Source organism: Triplophysa dalaica, chromosome 9 (genome assembly GCF_015846415.1).
Source record: "Triplophysa dalaica isolate WHDGS20190420 chromosome 9, ASM1584641v1, whole genome shotgun sequence".
Lineage (NCBI taxonomy): Eukaryota > Metazoa > Chordata > Actinopteri > Cypriniformes > Nemacheilidae > Triplophysa > Triplophysa dalaica.
The window spans coordinates 23,731,193-23,748,104 of NC_079550.1; the positions used below are offsets into that span (position 1 = coordinate 23,731,193).

Genomic DNA, 16,912 nt, shown 5'->3' on the forward strand with positions numbered 1-16,912 from the left:
TGCAGCTTAACCAGCAAATGAGAGAAATGTGAACAAACTAGTCTAGGTTTGGGATTAGTTTAGGATTGCGTATTTGTGAATTAACGTTAATTTGCTTAGATTTAATGCAAATTGCTGCACTGAAATGTTTTTAGGTTTATTTTATTTAACCTGGTTATCACTTAGATTGTCCCAGGTTTAAATAAGTGGCTGTCAAATTTAGAAATGTGCCGGTGTGTCGGTAGTTCAGATGGTTTAACAAAACACTTGTTACTTTGAAAAACGTAAACGTGAAGCTGCTACATTTGTCGTCGCCATCTCTTTTCCAAACATAAAGTTGCTGTTTATGTACAATATTAAAAATAGTGCACAACATGATGTATTGATATGAAGGAATTTTCTGTATACATTTTTACAGTTGTTTTACCTGTATCTTACATTTTGCACTACATTAAATTACATCTTAGCATTAACACAAATGTCCGTAAAATAAAGAAAATTGTACTGGTCAGTACTTTATCCCTTTTTTTACGTTTTTTTTTTTTTACAGTGTACTACTTATCTTTACGCTAGTTTTATATTCGTTGCATGTCTGTGTTGTATTTGCTTGATATGAAGCAAATTGTAAAAAACGCAATAGAAATGAGCTTGAGTTGATATGCACAGAATGTAAATGTGTCAAATGACTTCAAACTCTTATTTCCTATGAAATCAGCTCAATTTATAGTATACGTCATTATTATGGGCTCACAATTTTAAGTGTGTTAAAAGTTCTAGATTGCAGCTTGAATGCTCTCTTACGTACATTTGGTCTGCTTGATTATGACAAAAATCATAACATGTTTATTCTGGCCAATATTGAGATCCCGATTATTTATCAAGATTACTCACTTACCTTTGATACAACTATTTTTTAAAGGGGTCGTATGACACGGTTAAAAGTAATATTACGGTTTGTTTGTTTGAGATGTATTGCAATGTGTATACACGATTTAAGGTTCAAAACCGCTGTATTTTCCACATGTCGTGCCGTTTGTATCTCCTCTTTGCCCCGTCTCTCTGAAACCGCCGATTTGATAAGCGAGGTGTGCCCCGATTGGCCAGTTGACCAGTGTGTAGTGATTGCTGGAATACTGCAAGCGTGTGAGGAAAATGTAACGCCTCCGACCATATTTCGAACATCAGGTTCCTCTTCAATTGTTCTGACAGGTACACCACCTTACTTGAGTATAAATTTGGTCGGTCTTAGTCGAGTCATACCACCAGCTGACGTAGATTTGCCGGGGTGTGGTTACTCGAGGCGTTTCATTTGATTTTAGATAGAATGCATCTTTTGTTCCCATACTTTAATTTCTGCAATTTTACGTGTCTAATACATGCATGGGCAACTAAGAACACACCAAAGACACAGAAAAACAATTTGCGCCATATGATCCCTTTAAAAACTTGGCTTTTAAAATAAAATTTATATGCTTTATAAAAAAATGTATATGCTTTATAAACACAAATACTTGATCTGTTCTGTGATGCGCATTCATGACTTAACAAAATACGTATTTACATTCCTAAATTGCATGTTCAACTTGTAAACACGGACTCTGTACTTCTGTCTACGTCAAGCGTGACCTTTTCAATGTAATTATGTATTTTTTGAAGTCATGAACGCACATCGCAGAACAGAGCAAGGCTAGCATTTCTGTTTATAAAGTATATACATTTTTATTTTAGTTTAGGAAATGAGTGATGGTTTCTCTAGATAAGACCTTTATTCTTTGTCTGTTGGTTAAAAGTCCTTTGAAGCTGCACTGAAACTGTCATTTGACCTTCAAGCGATTGGAGTCCAGTGAAGTCCACTATATGGAGAAAAAACCTGCAATGTTTTCATCAAAAACCTTCATTTCTTTTCCACTAAAGAAACAATAACAGAAACATCTTGGATGACATGGGGCTGAGTAAATGATCATGAACATGTATGTTGAAAGTGAACTTCTCCTTCAAAATGCTTATTCGACTGAAAAATAAATGTAAGAAATAGCACAGCTGAAACACTGTAAATGAAAGCTGTGTGCTGGGTTTTATACCAAAAAGAAAGGACTGTTGCAGAATGGAATGCGGCCCAATAACCGTTTAACCTCAATTATTTGTACTTGTTGAAGGACAAAGTTGACGGTTAGGATTAATTTTCCATTAATTGCAGGGCCCTAACTAACATTAGTGTAGGTGTCATCAAAACCACACTCAGTGACTCATGTCTAAGATAGTTTTAACATCGTTGTTTTTGTAATGTACACTCCAGACGCTTCTGCAGAACAAACTGTTTTCAATGGCACTCCATCAACACGCGTTCCATTTCCAAGACAACAACAGAATAGCCAGCATCATTGTGTAGCATACGTGATTAATGTTGTATGGATGTTGTCAAGATGATGTGTGGAGTTAATTCAGATTAGCAGATTGTTCTCGGTAACTTGATTTTGTGTGTATGTGAAGATTTCAGAAAGGGTTTAGTCGTCCGTGTCTTTTTGTAATTTTTGTTGTTGTTGTTATGAACGTGTGCTTTCAAATAGCTGTTCTGAGATCTCTTGACATGAGAAATGAACTGAATTAGACAGAAGTGTCTCTACTTCCCTGTTTCTGTGCAGGTCCGTCACTGAATCTGTATAAAACACATGCAAGTTCTATCATATGATGCTGACGTGTTTTAACTCAGAAGTGATTGGATGAAAGTGAGCAGCTCAGCTCTTTGGTCTTGTGTCAGAACTGCGGCTTCTGTTTTCAGAATGACATGTGGAGTACTGAAACTTATCTCATTTCACTCACTCTCTGTGTGTTTCTGAGTCATGTTTGTGAAGCTGTTTAAAGCACCTTTCTTGCTGGATCACAAACGTTTGTAAAGTGTTACGCAAATAAATATAATTACTATTGATTGTTTAAATGAAATGGCATGAGACTGAGTTTGGTTGTGTTTGAGGTTTTTCGGCTAAGATGGTCAGATTGTTCTCTGGACTGTTCACAGGGTCACAGGAAGAGTCATTGTTTCAACACCCACGATCTTTGATCTCAGGCGGATATGAGGAAAGGGGAAACACAACCTGTTTTCAGTCAGATAACAACAACAACACACATGTTGCTCTAGAGTTTTTTGGGTATGCACTTGGGCTGTGCGGTATATTGTTATCACGATAATAGTACATGATGCATCCGTATCGCAGAGAGTTGTGATAAATCAAATTTATTTTATGTGTCAATCATTTGTGTGTTGCATGCTTAGATTGTCCAAATTGGACCAATCAGAAGGTGCCTTAATATCTTTATACCCGCCAACTAGGTGCTACTATACTATTGGCTAGGCGACCCAAAGGTGAACCTACGGTGCAAAACAGAGAGCGGAAAATATATATGGCAGGAGTAGAGCGAGGAACCACCTCTGCCATTTATGATTAGAGGATAAAGACAAGAGGATGCTTATGGCAAGCTTCCAAGTCAGCATTTTATTTTAATAAATATTGTGTCTTGGACTTTATACTGAGGTATTACCGTACAGTGAGATTGATATTGTTACATCCCTATTGAACACTCATCTTTTTTCTTGTGTGTGTGTCAACACGCGTGTCTTTGTGTGAATGCACGTTTGTGTCTGCATGTGTGTGTGTGTGTCTGTGCATGTATGTTAATGTCTATGGGTGTGTCTGCGTGAAAATAAAGGTGGTAAGTAAAGGATAAAATATAGAGTGAATTATAAAGTGAAGTAAAGTATCTCTCTCTCTGTCATTGTGTGTCATGTTCAGGTGTGTTGAGAGTAAACGCTCATGAAACCTGTTGTGTGTGTGATGTCAGGTAAATAAAACGTGTAGAAACATGAATCCAGACAAAACCCCATCGAGAGAAACCATGTGAGCTGACGTCAGAAGAATGAAGCGCTTCTCTCTGTGTTATTAACGCTTCAGAATGAAGAAGTTCAGTAGGATGTTTAAAGTTCTGCACAGACATGTGAATGATGATGAATATTTCGTCCGTTCTCCTCTCAACTCCTCTAGCTCTACAGCAGATGATCTTCTGGATCCGGATCAATTCCCAGATTTTCCCCATCAGATCAGACTTCAGAGCGAGAGCCCGAGGAGAGCAGTGCCACCGCCAGCGCTCGTCAACGGTCTGTAGACTTCTCATTCTGTTTCTCGTCCTTCAAAGGACTCGATATATCACTGAAAGTTGGACACGCTTCAGTCTTTAATCTATTTAAAAGAATAGAAGGAGGTCCATCAAACATGTAGAAAAACAAAAACCGGATTGGAGGAATACTCTTGCATATGGGTTAAAGAGACACAGGTGACACAACGGTGTCATATTAGACAGTATAATACATGTAAACCTGTTGTAAATGCTGTTATGATCAAATCGGAAGTGACTATCTCATTTGTCATTAAGACAAAAAATGCATGTTTTGTTTACCAAATGTTTGTCATTATTTGTCTTGAAATATTATGAATACAGAATCTTTCAGGAACTGCTTCCTTTAAGTTGAATCTGAACTATAATTGATGTTCCGTCTGTGTACACTGTCTGTTCTTCAGCTGTAGATCTCGTTCAGTGTGTTTTGTCCTGTAGATGTAGTTCTGTGTGTCTGAGCATTTGTCAGTGCATATGTGTATCTGAGAGTCTGATTGAGTGTGTGTCTGTGTGAGGGTGTCTGCGCGTATCTGTGTGTAAGTCTGTGTTCGTGTGTGTGTGTGTCTGCATGAATCTGTGTGTGTCTGCGTGTGTTTGTGTCTTCGTGTGTTTGTGTCTTCATGTGGGTCTGTGCGTCTGCGCGTTTGTGTCTGTGTCCGCTCGTGTGTCTTCTGCATGCGCGTGTGTGTGTGTCTGCGCATGTGTCTTCTGCATGCATGCGTGTGTGTTTGTCTGCGTTTGTGCGTGTGTCTGTGTGACTGAGTGTGTATGTGTGTATGTGTGTCTGTGTGAGCGTGTGTGTGTGTGTGCGTGCATGTGTCTGCACATTAATTGAGTCTGAGATTACCTTACTATATAGTGTGTGTGTGTGTGCTGTTATGTGCCGAGTTGTCCAGCTTTCCCTCTGTTTGGTTAAGTTTGTCTTTAGTCAGCAGTTTTGAGTTTGTGGCCGTTGTTGACCTGTGGGTTCACGCTGACTTGTGTGGGTTTAATGATGACCAGATAAAATTCTCATATCATAATTGTTCATAGCATAAGATCTTTCTGTATATCTCGGTTAGTGGTCAGTGAGCTCATGGGTCTCAGATTGCTCACTGACAAACATTGAGAACACAAGACAGTTCCTCAAAAACGAAGAACCGACCTCTTCACACACAAAAGTGATGTGCTCAAAAAAACAGATAGTTGATATATTGACATGACCTTTCTCTGTAGAATTGGATTCAGTGGGCAGTTCAGATGAATATGACGATAAGGATCACAATCTCAGCAGGGACGCTCAACTCTTAGATATGGCCAACAAGGTGCGTGAAGGGTTTTTATGTTTTTGTGTTGTTTAGACACACGCTGTTTGACTGACAGCTGTTTCTTCCAATAGATGTCCTTGATGGTTCCCAAGGTGATGAAACCTCGATACAGCAGCATCTGCAGTGATGAGGAGCTTCTGGATGATGATAGCGAATGTTATGAATCTATAGCAGAAAAGTGAGTCATGAAGGTTGTTTCAGATACTTTTATGTTTCGTTGTGTCTATATCTTGATTGTTATTAATATCTAAATCAGTGGTTTCCAAACTTTTCGTTGCACGGCCCCCTTTGTGTAGAGTGCATCGCTTTGGGGCCCCCCCAAATGTAGACTTCAAATCTTAAACTTAACATTTTAATTGAACCAAAAACATGTTCAGTTATATAATGCTGAAACATCACATCTTTTAATCGGGGGTCTACTTTTCCTGATGTTTGATTGCTTTAAATATATGAAAAATGTCTATATTTCATAAAATACCACAAAATGCCCCCCTGGATCTTACGACCCCCAGTTCGAAAACCACTGATCCAAGTCACAGTTTGAAGGTCATTTTTATTTCTCTGGTGTCATCGATTACGGAAGGATATATGATCCTGAAACACTCAAGTGAGATTAGTTGTTTGGGGCAATAGTTTCAAGTTATTAATTTCATTTTCGATTTATTAAAGTGTAGCTAGCCCCTTGAGATGTAACATCTCATTTTCAAGGCGGTCCTACAAACATAAAACAAACTTTTACAACATAGGCACAAAATACGTACAAAGATGGTAAGACAATTGAACGATACAGCAAGCGTCAACAACAACATGTTCTATAAATAAAATAATCAATGTCAGGCTTAAAAGTAAGATGAGTGTCATTCAAAAGACCAATGTATTGAAAAGACTCAACAGACTCCAGAGGTGAGCCATCATCAAAAGTAATATTCAAATCAAAGGCAAAAATTACATCGTTGTGAACCAAACATCATACAGAAAGACTTCTTCATATTCAATATAAGCATGTTGGAAGTGAACTCTGTATTTGCAACAGATCTGAATTAGTGGTTTTAAATGACAATGTCATCATCATAAAGACGTATGGAACAATCTTGACAGATTTGACTTAAGTTGTTAATAGAGAAAAGTAATGGACCCAAAGCAGAGCCTTGAGGCACACCTGATTCAACTATCAAGCACTCAGACTGAAAAGCTTGGAAAAAACCTAATTGATGCATGTTATGCAAATAAGTAGTAAACCAAAGAATGGCATTTTTGTCAAACCAAAAGATGACAATTCATCAAGAAGAAGATAATGGTTGACTTTGAAAGCATTTGACACCAGTGGCTTGGTGTTTGTGAAATGATGAAAACTCATCATTTGTAAATGTTAAATGGCAGAAATTGTAGAGAAGTAAGGTCTTAAGCCAGACTGAAATGCTGATAAGTTTAAAAAGATATATATAACAGGGCAAATAATAGAAATTGGGCGATAATTGCTCGTATCAGATAATTCACCATTTTTGTACAAAGGAATAACTTTAATGTTGTAATCTAATGCAAAAAGCCTCTCTCTCTCTCTCTCTCCCTCTCTCTCTCTCCCTCTCTCTCTCTCTCTCTCTCTCTCTCCCTCTCCCTCTCTCTCTCTCCCTCTCTCTCTCTCTCTCTCTCTCTCTCTCTCTCTCTCTCTCTCTCTCTCTCTCTCTCTCTCTCTCTCTCTCTCTCTCTCTCTCTCTCTCTCTCTCTCTCCCTCTCTCTCTCTCTCTCTCTCTCTCTCTCTCTCTCTCTCTCTCTCTATCTCTCTGTCTCTCTCTCTCTCTCTCTCTCACTCTCTCTCACTCTCTCTCACTCTCTCTCACTCTCTCTGTCTCTCTCTCACTCTCTCTCTCTCTCTCTCTCTCTCTCAGACGAGGATCATGGAGTGAAGATTTTGGTTCGATCTCCAGTTGTCAGAACAGCATCTACCTGCCAGTCACAGGTCATGTTAGTGTTCCGCTCCCTCAAGAGGACTTGGGCTCTACTCTCACCCCTGTCATTAAAATGGGCTGGCTCTACAAGAATCCTCCTCAGGGGTGTGTGTGGGAAACTCTTTGGTTTTTAGCCGTTTAGTTTCTAACATGGGAATAAATATCATCCTGTAATGCAACAACTGATATAAACTATATATGCACATTTTCTGTAGAGAATGTGAGCACAGGGTGTGTGGGTGTGTATGCATGTGTTTTTGCTTTGCTTATTAAATGTTTTGATCAGATGGCTCTGTTTTTGCAGTCCAGTGTAACTCATGTAGCCTGTGTGCATTATGATTTTAAAAAATGAAACACAAAATGCAGGTGTTACATTCATATAGCGTTGCAGTATCAAAAAACATTAGGGGGCTTCAACAAAACTAATGTCAATGGCCCTCATTCATCAAACATTCGTAAATATATGAGTAATTTGACCTTGCCGAAAACATTCCTCCGGATTCACAAATACTTAGTAAACGTCAGATTTGAAAGTAAAATGTGTTTATGTTAATGAATTCCAATCACTGGTTAACAGGGAGCGCATGAGTTGGAATCCACCGGCCATCGTTCTCTATTTTGGCTACATTATATTGAATAAATGCATAAGATATTAATAGGCTATGCTTACCAATAAATGTATCAATTAATCTATGTCCGCCAATGTGTTAGCCAGCTAAAATAATAACACCTGGTGCTCTTCTGAAAACGACCAGCTGGTGGCGCCTGAGAACGCTTTGGAGGCACTGCGCGATATTCCAGAGATGCGTTAGTTGCTGTGATTTAGAATATCCGCAACAGTTAGCCTACTTGTTCTAAGTATTTTATTTTAAAGAATATTACTTAATTTGAAAATGCTGTAACCATTAATATTAACTTGATCGTTGTGTATGATAGTTTGTAATTGTAGCGTTTGTCCCGCCTCTTCTCCACTGTGATAGGACGGCTGTGTAAAAAAGGACAGTGACAAGCTCTGCTTTTTACCCAAAGTTAAAGAGTATAAATGATTAAAGACAGGGCAAATAACTCGTGAAATATCATCGTGATACACAGTGCATCAAAACGCAGCGTCGTCAGTTTGTCTAAAAGAATACAGAACGTTACGTTAAGTTTACATAATTTACATAAAAACGACTTTACGAAAGATTTAAACAATAAATTGCTAGTGTTTCATGAATGAGGACCCATGTCTACTGTTTTGCCTTATAGACTTCAATTATAAGGACATTACATCGACGCTCCACATCCAGTCTGGCAAAATTATAATGGGTTCTAATGCATTCTATTTTCCTTGTCCGGTGTAGACACAGTGTTACTTTAAGCATCTATAAACATTCCTGTAACACTCATTGACATTGATCTGTATGTGTGTGTGTTTGTAGGTCTCTCATCTACCAGCGCCGTTGGGTCAAACTGGATGCTGAATACCTGAGATACTTTGATACTGAGAAGGTTTGTAGCTGGATTCTGATTGACTTAACTCAGTTTATGATGACTTTATTGTAACTAGGGCTGTTAAAGTTATGAAATTTGGCTGATGATTAATCGTCTAATAAATCATAGCGATCATGTCGATTAATTGTCTGTTTTAAAGCTTTGGCGATTGATTGTCTGTTTTAGTGCTTTGGCGATTAATTGTCTTTTTTAGGGCTTTGTCGATTTATTGTCTTTTTTAGGGCTTTGGTGATTAATTGTCTTTTTTAGGGCTTTGACGATTAATTGTCTTTTTTAGGGCTTTGTCGATTTATTGTCTTTTTTAGGGCTCTGGTGATTAATTGTCTTTTTTAGGGCTTTGGCGATTAATTGTCTTTTTTAGGGCTTTGGTGATTAATTGTCTTTTTTAGGGCTTTGGCGATTAATTGCCTTTTTAAGGGCTTTGGCGATTAATTGTCTGTTTTGGGGCTTTGAAGATTTTTTTTTTTTTTTTTAGGGCTTCGACGATTAGGTGTGTGATTAGGTCTTTAGCGATCATGTCGATTAATTGTCTGTTTTAAAGCTTTGCCGATTGATTGTCTGTTTTAGTGCTTTGGCGATTAGGTGTCTGATTAGGTCTTTAGCGATCATGTCGATTAATTGTCTGTTTTAGGGCTTTGGTGATTAATTGTCTGTTTTAGGGGTTTGGTGATTAATTGTCTTTTTCAGGGCTTTGACGATTAATTGTCTGTTTTAGGGCTCTGGTGATTAATTGTCTTTTTTAGGGCTTTGGTGATTAATTGTCTTTTTTAGGGCTTTGACGATTAATTGTCTGTTTTAGGGCTTTGACGATTAATTGTCTTTTTTAGGGCTTTGGCGATTAATTGCCTTTTTAAGGGCTTTGGCGATTAATTGTCTGTTTTGGGGCTTTGAAGATTTTTTTTTTTTTTTTTAGGGCTTCGACGATTAGGTGTGTGATTAGGTCTTTAGCGATCATGTCGATTAATTGTCTGTTTTAAAGCTTTGCCGATTGATTGTCTGTTTTAGTGCTTTGGCGATTAGGTGTCTGATTAGGTCTTTAGTGATCATGTCGATTAATTGTCTGTTTTAGGGCTTTGGTGATTAATTGTCTGTTTTAGGGGTTTGGTGATTAATTGTCTTTTTCAGGGCTTTGACGATTAATTGTCTGTTTTAGGGCTCTGGTGATTAATTGTCTTTTTTAGGGCTTTGGTGATTAATTGTCTTTTTTAGGGCTTTGACGATTAATTGTCTGTTTTAGGGCTTTGGCGATTAATTGTCTTTTTTATGGCTTTGACGATTAATTGTCTGTTTTAGGGCTCTGGTGATTAATTGTCTTTTTTAGGGCTTTGGTGATTAATTGTCTTTTTTAGGGCTTTGACGATTAATTGTCTGTTTTGGGGCTTTGAAGATTTTTTTTTTTTTTTTTTAGGGCTTCGACGATTAGGTGTGTGATTAGGTCTTTAGCGATCATGTCGATTAATTGTCTGTTTTAAAGCTTTGCCGATTGATTGTCTGTTTTAGTGCTTTGGCGATTAGGTGTCTGATTAGGTCTTTAGCGATCATGTCGATTAATTGTCTGTTTTAGGGCTTTGGTGATTAATTGTCTGTTTTAGGGGTTTGGTGATTAATTGTCTTTTTCAGGGCTTTGACGATTAATTGTCTGTTTTAGGGCTCTGGTGATTAATTGTCTTTTTTAGGGCTTTGGTGATTAATTGTCTTTTTTAGGGCTTTGACGATTAATTGTCTGTTTTAGGGCTTTGACGATTAATTGTCTTTTTTAGGGCTTTGGCGATTAATTGCCTTTTTAAGGGCTTTGGCGATTAATTGTCTGTTTTGGGGCTTTGAAGATTTTTTTTTTTTTTTTTAGGGCTTCGACGATTAGGTGTGTGATTAGGTCTTTAGCGATCATGTCGATTAATTGTCTGTTTTAAAGCTTTGCCGATTGATTGTCTGTTTTAGTGCTTTGGCGATTAGGTGTCTGATTAGGTCTTTAGCGATCATGTCGATTAATTGTCTGTTTTAGGGCTTTGGTGATTAATTGTCTGTTTTAGGGGTTTGGTGATTAATTGTCTTTTTCAGGGCTTTGACGATTAATTGTCTGTTTTAGGGCTCTGGTGATTAATTGTCTTTTTTAGGGCTTTGGTGATTAATTGTCTTTTTTAGGGCTTTGACGATTAATTGTCTGTTTTAGGGCTTTGGCGATTAATTGTCTTTTTTATGGCTTTGACGATTAATTGTCTGTTTTAGGGCTCTGGTGATTAATTGTCTTTTTTAGGGCTTTGGTGATTAATTGTCTTTTTTAGGGCTTTGACGATTAATTGTCTGTTTTGGGGCTTTGAAGATTTTTTTTTTTTTTTTTTAGGGCTTCGACGATTAGGTGTGTGATTAGGTCTTTAGCGATCATGTCGATTAATTGTCTGTTTTAAAGCTTTGCCGATTGATTGTCTGTTTTAGTGCTTTGGCGATTAGGTGTCTGATTAGGTCTTTAGCGATCATGTCGATTAATTGTCTGTTTTAGGGCTTTGGTGATTAATTGTCTGTTTTAGGGGTTTGGTGATTAATTGTCTTTTTCAGGGCTTTGACGATTAATTGTCTGTTTTAGGGCTCTGGTGATTAATTGTCTTTTTTAGGGCTTTGGTGATTAATTGTCTTTTTTAGGGCTTTGACGATTAATTGTCTGTTTTAGGGCTTTGACGATTAATTGTCTTTTTTAGGGCTTTGACGGTTAATTGTCTGTTTTAGGGCTCTGGTGATTAATTGTCTTTTTTAGGGCTTTGGTGATTAATTGTCTTTTTTAGGGCTTTGACGATTAATTGTCTGTTTTAGGGCTCTGGTGATTAATTGTCTTTTTTAGGGCTCTGGTGATTAATTGTCTTTTTTAGGGCTTTGGTGATTAATTGTCTTTTTTAGGGCTTTGACGATTAATTGTCTGTTTTAGGGCTCTGGTGATTAATTGTGTTTTTTAGGGCTTTGGTGATTAATTGTGTTTTTTAGGGCTTTGGCGATTAATTGTCTGTTTTGGGGCTTTGAAGATATTAAATTTTTTTTAGGGCTTTGGCGATTAATTATCTGTTTTAGGGCTTTGTCGATTAATTATCCGTTTTAGGGCTTTGCCAATTAATTGTCTGATTGAGTCTTTGCCGATCGTGTCGATTAATTGTCTGTTTTGGAGCTTTGCGATTAATGGTCTGTTTAATGGCTTTGCCGATTTATTGTCCGGTTTTGATGATAATTTTTGCTTTGATGATATTTTTTTTTTTGAGGGCTTTGGCAATTTATTGTCTGTTTTAGGGCTTTGGAGATTAAGTGTCGGATTAGATCTTTGGCGATCATGTCGATTAATTGTCTGTTTTAGGGCTTTGACATTTTATTCTTATCCATTTTTTTTCTGCTCCAAAACGACAGTATTCTTCTGAAGACTATGTTATTTTCTATTAAATACATAAATTTGTGTCATCATATATTTAAGGTTTAGGGTTTTACCTGTCAACAATACAACCGCCAAACACTTGAGTGAAACATCAAGAGTGAATTGAAGCCATCATTACAATGCTATCGTACATAGAAAAGCTTCTCGTCTGTTTTTTTTTACTTGCAAGGCTACAATAAAGGTTAATTCCATGTTATTGAAATTTTGATAGACTGATTTTCACGCTGAGATTAGCTTAAATAATATTAAATTGTACTGCAGGATATTTATGGTATATGGTTTAGTTTTTCTTTAAGAGATTGTGTTGTGGTGGTACATTTTACCAGTATTACCATGCTTTAGTTACAATATATAGACTTAAATATGCAACGTACAGGCGCTACAGCTCCCCCAAGTGTCTTCTATAGTGATGTGCAATAATAGCGATCAGACGATTATTTAATAATCGTGACAGCTCAAAGTGTAACTGCGTATGTTACTCTTGTAGCATGTGAAGAATTTTCCAGAAGTCATGTGGATGTCTCTGATGTTCTCTTCTGTAACATGGTTGATGGGCAGATCGAGTTTTCTTTTATTTTCCACGCTGTCATCAGCTGCTCATTGTACAATTAAACACAAAGTCTGTGTGTATTTTAATTGCTCGCTTGTACGCAGGACGTTTACTCAAAGAGGATCATACCAACTGCCTCCATCACAGGGATGGTCAACGTGGGCGATCAGAAGTTTGAAGTCGTGACACACAATCGCACTTTTCTGTTCCGAGCCGAGAGTGACGGTGAGTGTGTGTGTTCAGAGGAGATGTGTGTTTTCGATATACAATAAAACAACACAAACATGCACAGAAAACAGGCATGTGTAGTAATAACGCAAAAACAATACACACACGCAATAATTTGAATATGTCTGTTAACACTTCACTCCTTTATATGTGTGTGTGTTTAGCAGAGAGAAGCGAGTGGGTGACCGTGTTGAAGAATTGTACTGGAGCATCTCGGACACAAGCAGGTCTGGATTTGACCTTTAACCCCAGTACGACCTCTGAGATGAGAGGTTATCTGGAGCTGCGTGGTCTGCGCTCTAAACTCTACACTGTGGTGTGTGGAGATAAAGTCTATCTCTACAAGAACACTGAGGTACAGTGTGTGTGTGTTTGTGTAGTGCTGTACATCGTTCAGCAGCGGGGCAGTTTTCTAAACTCTTTGATTAATACTGTTCATTTACATTTGTGTATATGTGTGATTTAATTCAGTAACAAACTCTTCAGTATTGTTTGTGATGTTTTTTCGGGGTTAGTTGTGTATTTGTGTTGCTCATTGTGGACCACAGTTAAATCTCTAAAACCACAAACTTATTAAACATTGCAGTGAGAAAATACACATACTGATGGTCTTACAGTGTGTATGTATTTGTGTGTGTATGTGTGTGTGTTTGTTTGTCTGTGTATGTGTGTGCGTATGTGTGTGTGTCCATGTGTTCGTAAATGCTTGTGTGTGCGTGTGTGTCCATGTGTGCTTGTGTGTGTGTGTGTGCGTGTGCGTGTGTGTGCACGCATATGTGTGTGTATGTGAATGTGCGTGTGTATGTGCATGTGTGCATGTGTGTGTGTATGTGTGTGCGTATGTGTTTGTGTCCATGTGTTCGTAAATGCTTGTGTGTGCGTGTGTGTCCATGTGTGCTTGTGTGTGCGTGTGTGTGCACGCATATGTGTGTGTGTATGTGAATGTGCGTGTGTATGTGTATGTGTGCATGTGTGCATGTGTGTGTGTATGTGCATGTGTGCTGGCGTGTGTATATGTGCGTTTGTGTGTGTGTTGGTGTGCTCGTGTTTGTGTGTTGGTGTGCGTTTGTGTGTGCGTGTGATTGTGTGTGCGCAGGATTATCGTCTGGGAATAGGAATCACTTCTATTGATATGAACGTTGGGAATGTGAAGGAAGTGGACAGAAGAGCGTTCGATCTGACCACACCGTACCGCATATTCAGGTCAGACATTCATTCATTCATTTCACACACTACACATGTTCTTATTTGTTTAGTTGTTTTGGAGAATAAGATGTAAAACTTCAATCTCAGTTTATTATCTGTAACTCTATCTGAACGCTGTCTGTCTGTCTGTAGTTTCATATCAGATACAGAGCAGTTAAAGGAGCAGTGGGTGGAGGCGATGCGGGACTCGATCGCAGAAGCGTTGTCTAACTTTGAAGTTGCTGAGCAACTCTGGTCATTGCCAGCCAATCAGATCTGTGCGGACTGCGGCACGGCCAAGCCTGAGTGGGCGGCCATCAACCTGTGTGTGGTTTTCTGTAAACGTTGTGCAGGTAACAAACAGTCACATGACACCAACCAATTCAAAGCTTCTACACAGTATCAGACTGATAACCTGCACAGAAGAAGATTGGATTTGAACTCTCTATCTGTTTCTGTGACAGGTGAACATCGTGGGCTCGGTCCGAGCATATCTAAAGTACGGAGTCTCAAAATGGACAAGAAGGTTTGGACTGAAGATCTGATTCAGGTGTGTTCTGTGATTGTGCTGTGGCTCAAAGGTCTCGTCTTTACAGCTCATTGACGTCTCTCCTCCCGTCTCGGCCCACAGTTGTTCCTCGCGCTAGGAAATGAGCGAGCCAATCAGTTTTGGGCAGCAAATGTCCCTCCCAGTGAGGCTTTAGCTGTCGACAGCAGCAGTGAAGAGAGACGTCGCTTCATCACGGCAAAATACCGGGAAGGGAAATACCGCAGATATCATCCCCTGTTCGGTAACCAGAGAGAACTCAACAACGTGAGTCTGACCGTCACACAACACAACACTGCCTCTGTCAATGTTTATGAGGAGCTGTAATGATGCAACCAATTACTGATTTGTCACCAAACTATTCTAAACATTTAGATATCTAAACAGTGTGTTAATGTGTGTTTGGTCGATTTTACACCTGACTGTGACAAAGTTTCAATTACAAAACTTATTTAGTACAAACAATACACACTCGCGGGCACACATCCATGCATGCATGTGCGCACAAACACACACATGCATCCACACACTTACGTAATCAGGCACACAAACACACACACACACACACACTAGGGCTGTTACTAGGGCTGCACGATACATCGAAACTAAACCGCATGTGATTTGGCGGTTGGTTGCATTTTTTATGCGCAGTTTGTCAGTGTGGGTTTCGCAGCTGCATCCGAAAGCCAGAGGGCGCCCTCACACAGAAACTCAAATGCTCAATAGAAGAAGTACCGCGCGTATAACCAGGAAATGCCCTCTTCCTATCTGCATCTGGCATCTTTCTGTCACTGTTTTTCATGCCTCCCCCGGTATTTTCATGATTATAAAGTATATTTATAAGGATGATGTTTAACAGGTGTTGCTTTTTTAAATGCACGTTTTAAGCGAATCAAAGGTGCAGTGCTTTCAGGTGGAGCAGCATTTCCCTCAGATCACAGAGCCGTGCTTCACGAACAAGCTGAACATCGATTTAATCACGATTTGAATGGGAATTGCGATTAATCGTGCAGCCCTAACACATACACACACATACACACACATACACACACACACACACGCACACTCACACTCACATATTCTCCCACACACACAAAGACACAGGAATCTTTATCTGCAGTTCACTTAGAAACACAAAACCAATGGCAGCATGATGTGATCTGCTTCCTGACACACACACACTCCCAGGATTTCTCTGTGCTGTTTCAGTGGGAAGAGAAGCAGCAGACAGACAAAGAGACCATTCACTCAATGTCAGAGAGAGAGAGAGAGAGAGAGAGAGAGAGAGAGAGAGACTGAAACGGACAGAGAGAGAGAGAGAGAGAGAGAGAGAGAGAGACTGAAACGGACAGAGAGAGAGAGAGAGGGTGATTATGTCTGAGGAGAGAGAAACATGTCAACAAAAATGTCCCTAAAGTTCTTCAAATACCCAGAAATGATCTCACCCTTTTTAGAAAAATGTTTTGTTCGTTTTTTATTTTTTAATATCCCTTTTTAATAAACTGAGATGTTTTATAGACACTTGATTGTTTTGTTTGATTTGTTGTGTAATGGAACTGAGAGTGTGTTCTCCAGCTGTCGGTCTGCATGAAGCTTTGTTGATCATATTGTGCCGCACATCCCCTGTGACATCATCAATGAGAGTTTTAATCCCACCCACACTGAGCAGACCCCTCCCTCTGATCAGTCACTCTCTCTCTCTGTTGTTCACTGTGTCAGTGTGTGTGTGTGTGTGTGTGTGTGTTTGCAGACAGACAGGTCGAGTTTTTGGAGTCAGTCGGGTGAGTTATCACACTGTCATTCTGATGAAGCCTGAACTGTGATTGTTTTGACTGATGTTTTAAAGTTTGTTAAGTGTTTGTGTGCATGTGGCAGTTAAAAGTGTTTATCAATGTGTGTGTGTGTGTGTGTGTGTGTGTGTGTGTGTGTGTGTGTGTTTGCTTGTTCAGGTGTGAGTTTATGCTTTCAGAGGAGTGAATTGCTGCAAGTTTGCACATTTGTAGGTGTTTGACTAAAAACCACACAATTCACATTTTACTTATGTTCAGTGTGTGTGTGTTTTTCTGCAATGGAATGCAAAGACAGACCCACCCAATGAGA

General features: G+C 38.9%; 1 protein-coding gene across 7 annotated transcripts in view; it reads left to right on the top strand.

Annotated features, from left to right (window-relative positions):
- Nucleotides 1–16,912, top strand: part of LOC130428509 (arf-GAP with Rho-GAP domain, ANK repeat and PH domain-containing protein 1) — a 46,233-nt gene that overhangs the window by 14,014 nt on the left and 15,307 nt on the right. For all 7 annotated transcript variants that reach the window (XM_056756608.1, XM_056756606.1, XM_056756605.1 and 4 more), the window contains 11 exons: nt 4,017–4,129; nt 5,362–5,450; nt 5,525–5,631; nt 7,340–7,504; nt 8,821–8,890; nt 12,957–13,077; nt 13,245–13,435; nt 14,177–14,283; nt 14,419–14,618; nt 14,730–14,815; nt 14,897–15,079. In XM_056756608.1, coding sequence (XP_056612586.1) covers nt 4,017–4,129; nt 5,362–5,450; nt 5,525–5,631; nt 7,340–7,504; nt 8,821–8,890; nt 12,957–13,077; nt 13,245–13,435; nt 14,177–14,283; nt 14,419–14,618; nt 14,730–14,815; nt 14,897–15,079 — 1,432 coding nt within the window. The remainder of the gene's footprint in view (nt 1–4,016; nt 4,130–5,361; nt 5,451–5,524; nt 5,632–7,339; nt 7,505–8,820; nt 8,891–12,956; nt 13,078–13,244; nt 13,436–14,176; nt 14,284–14,418; nt 14,619–14,729; nt 14,816–14,896; nt 15,080–16,912) is intronic.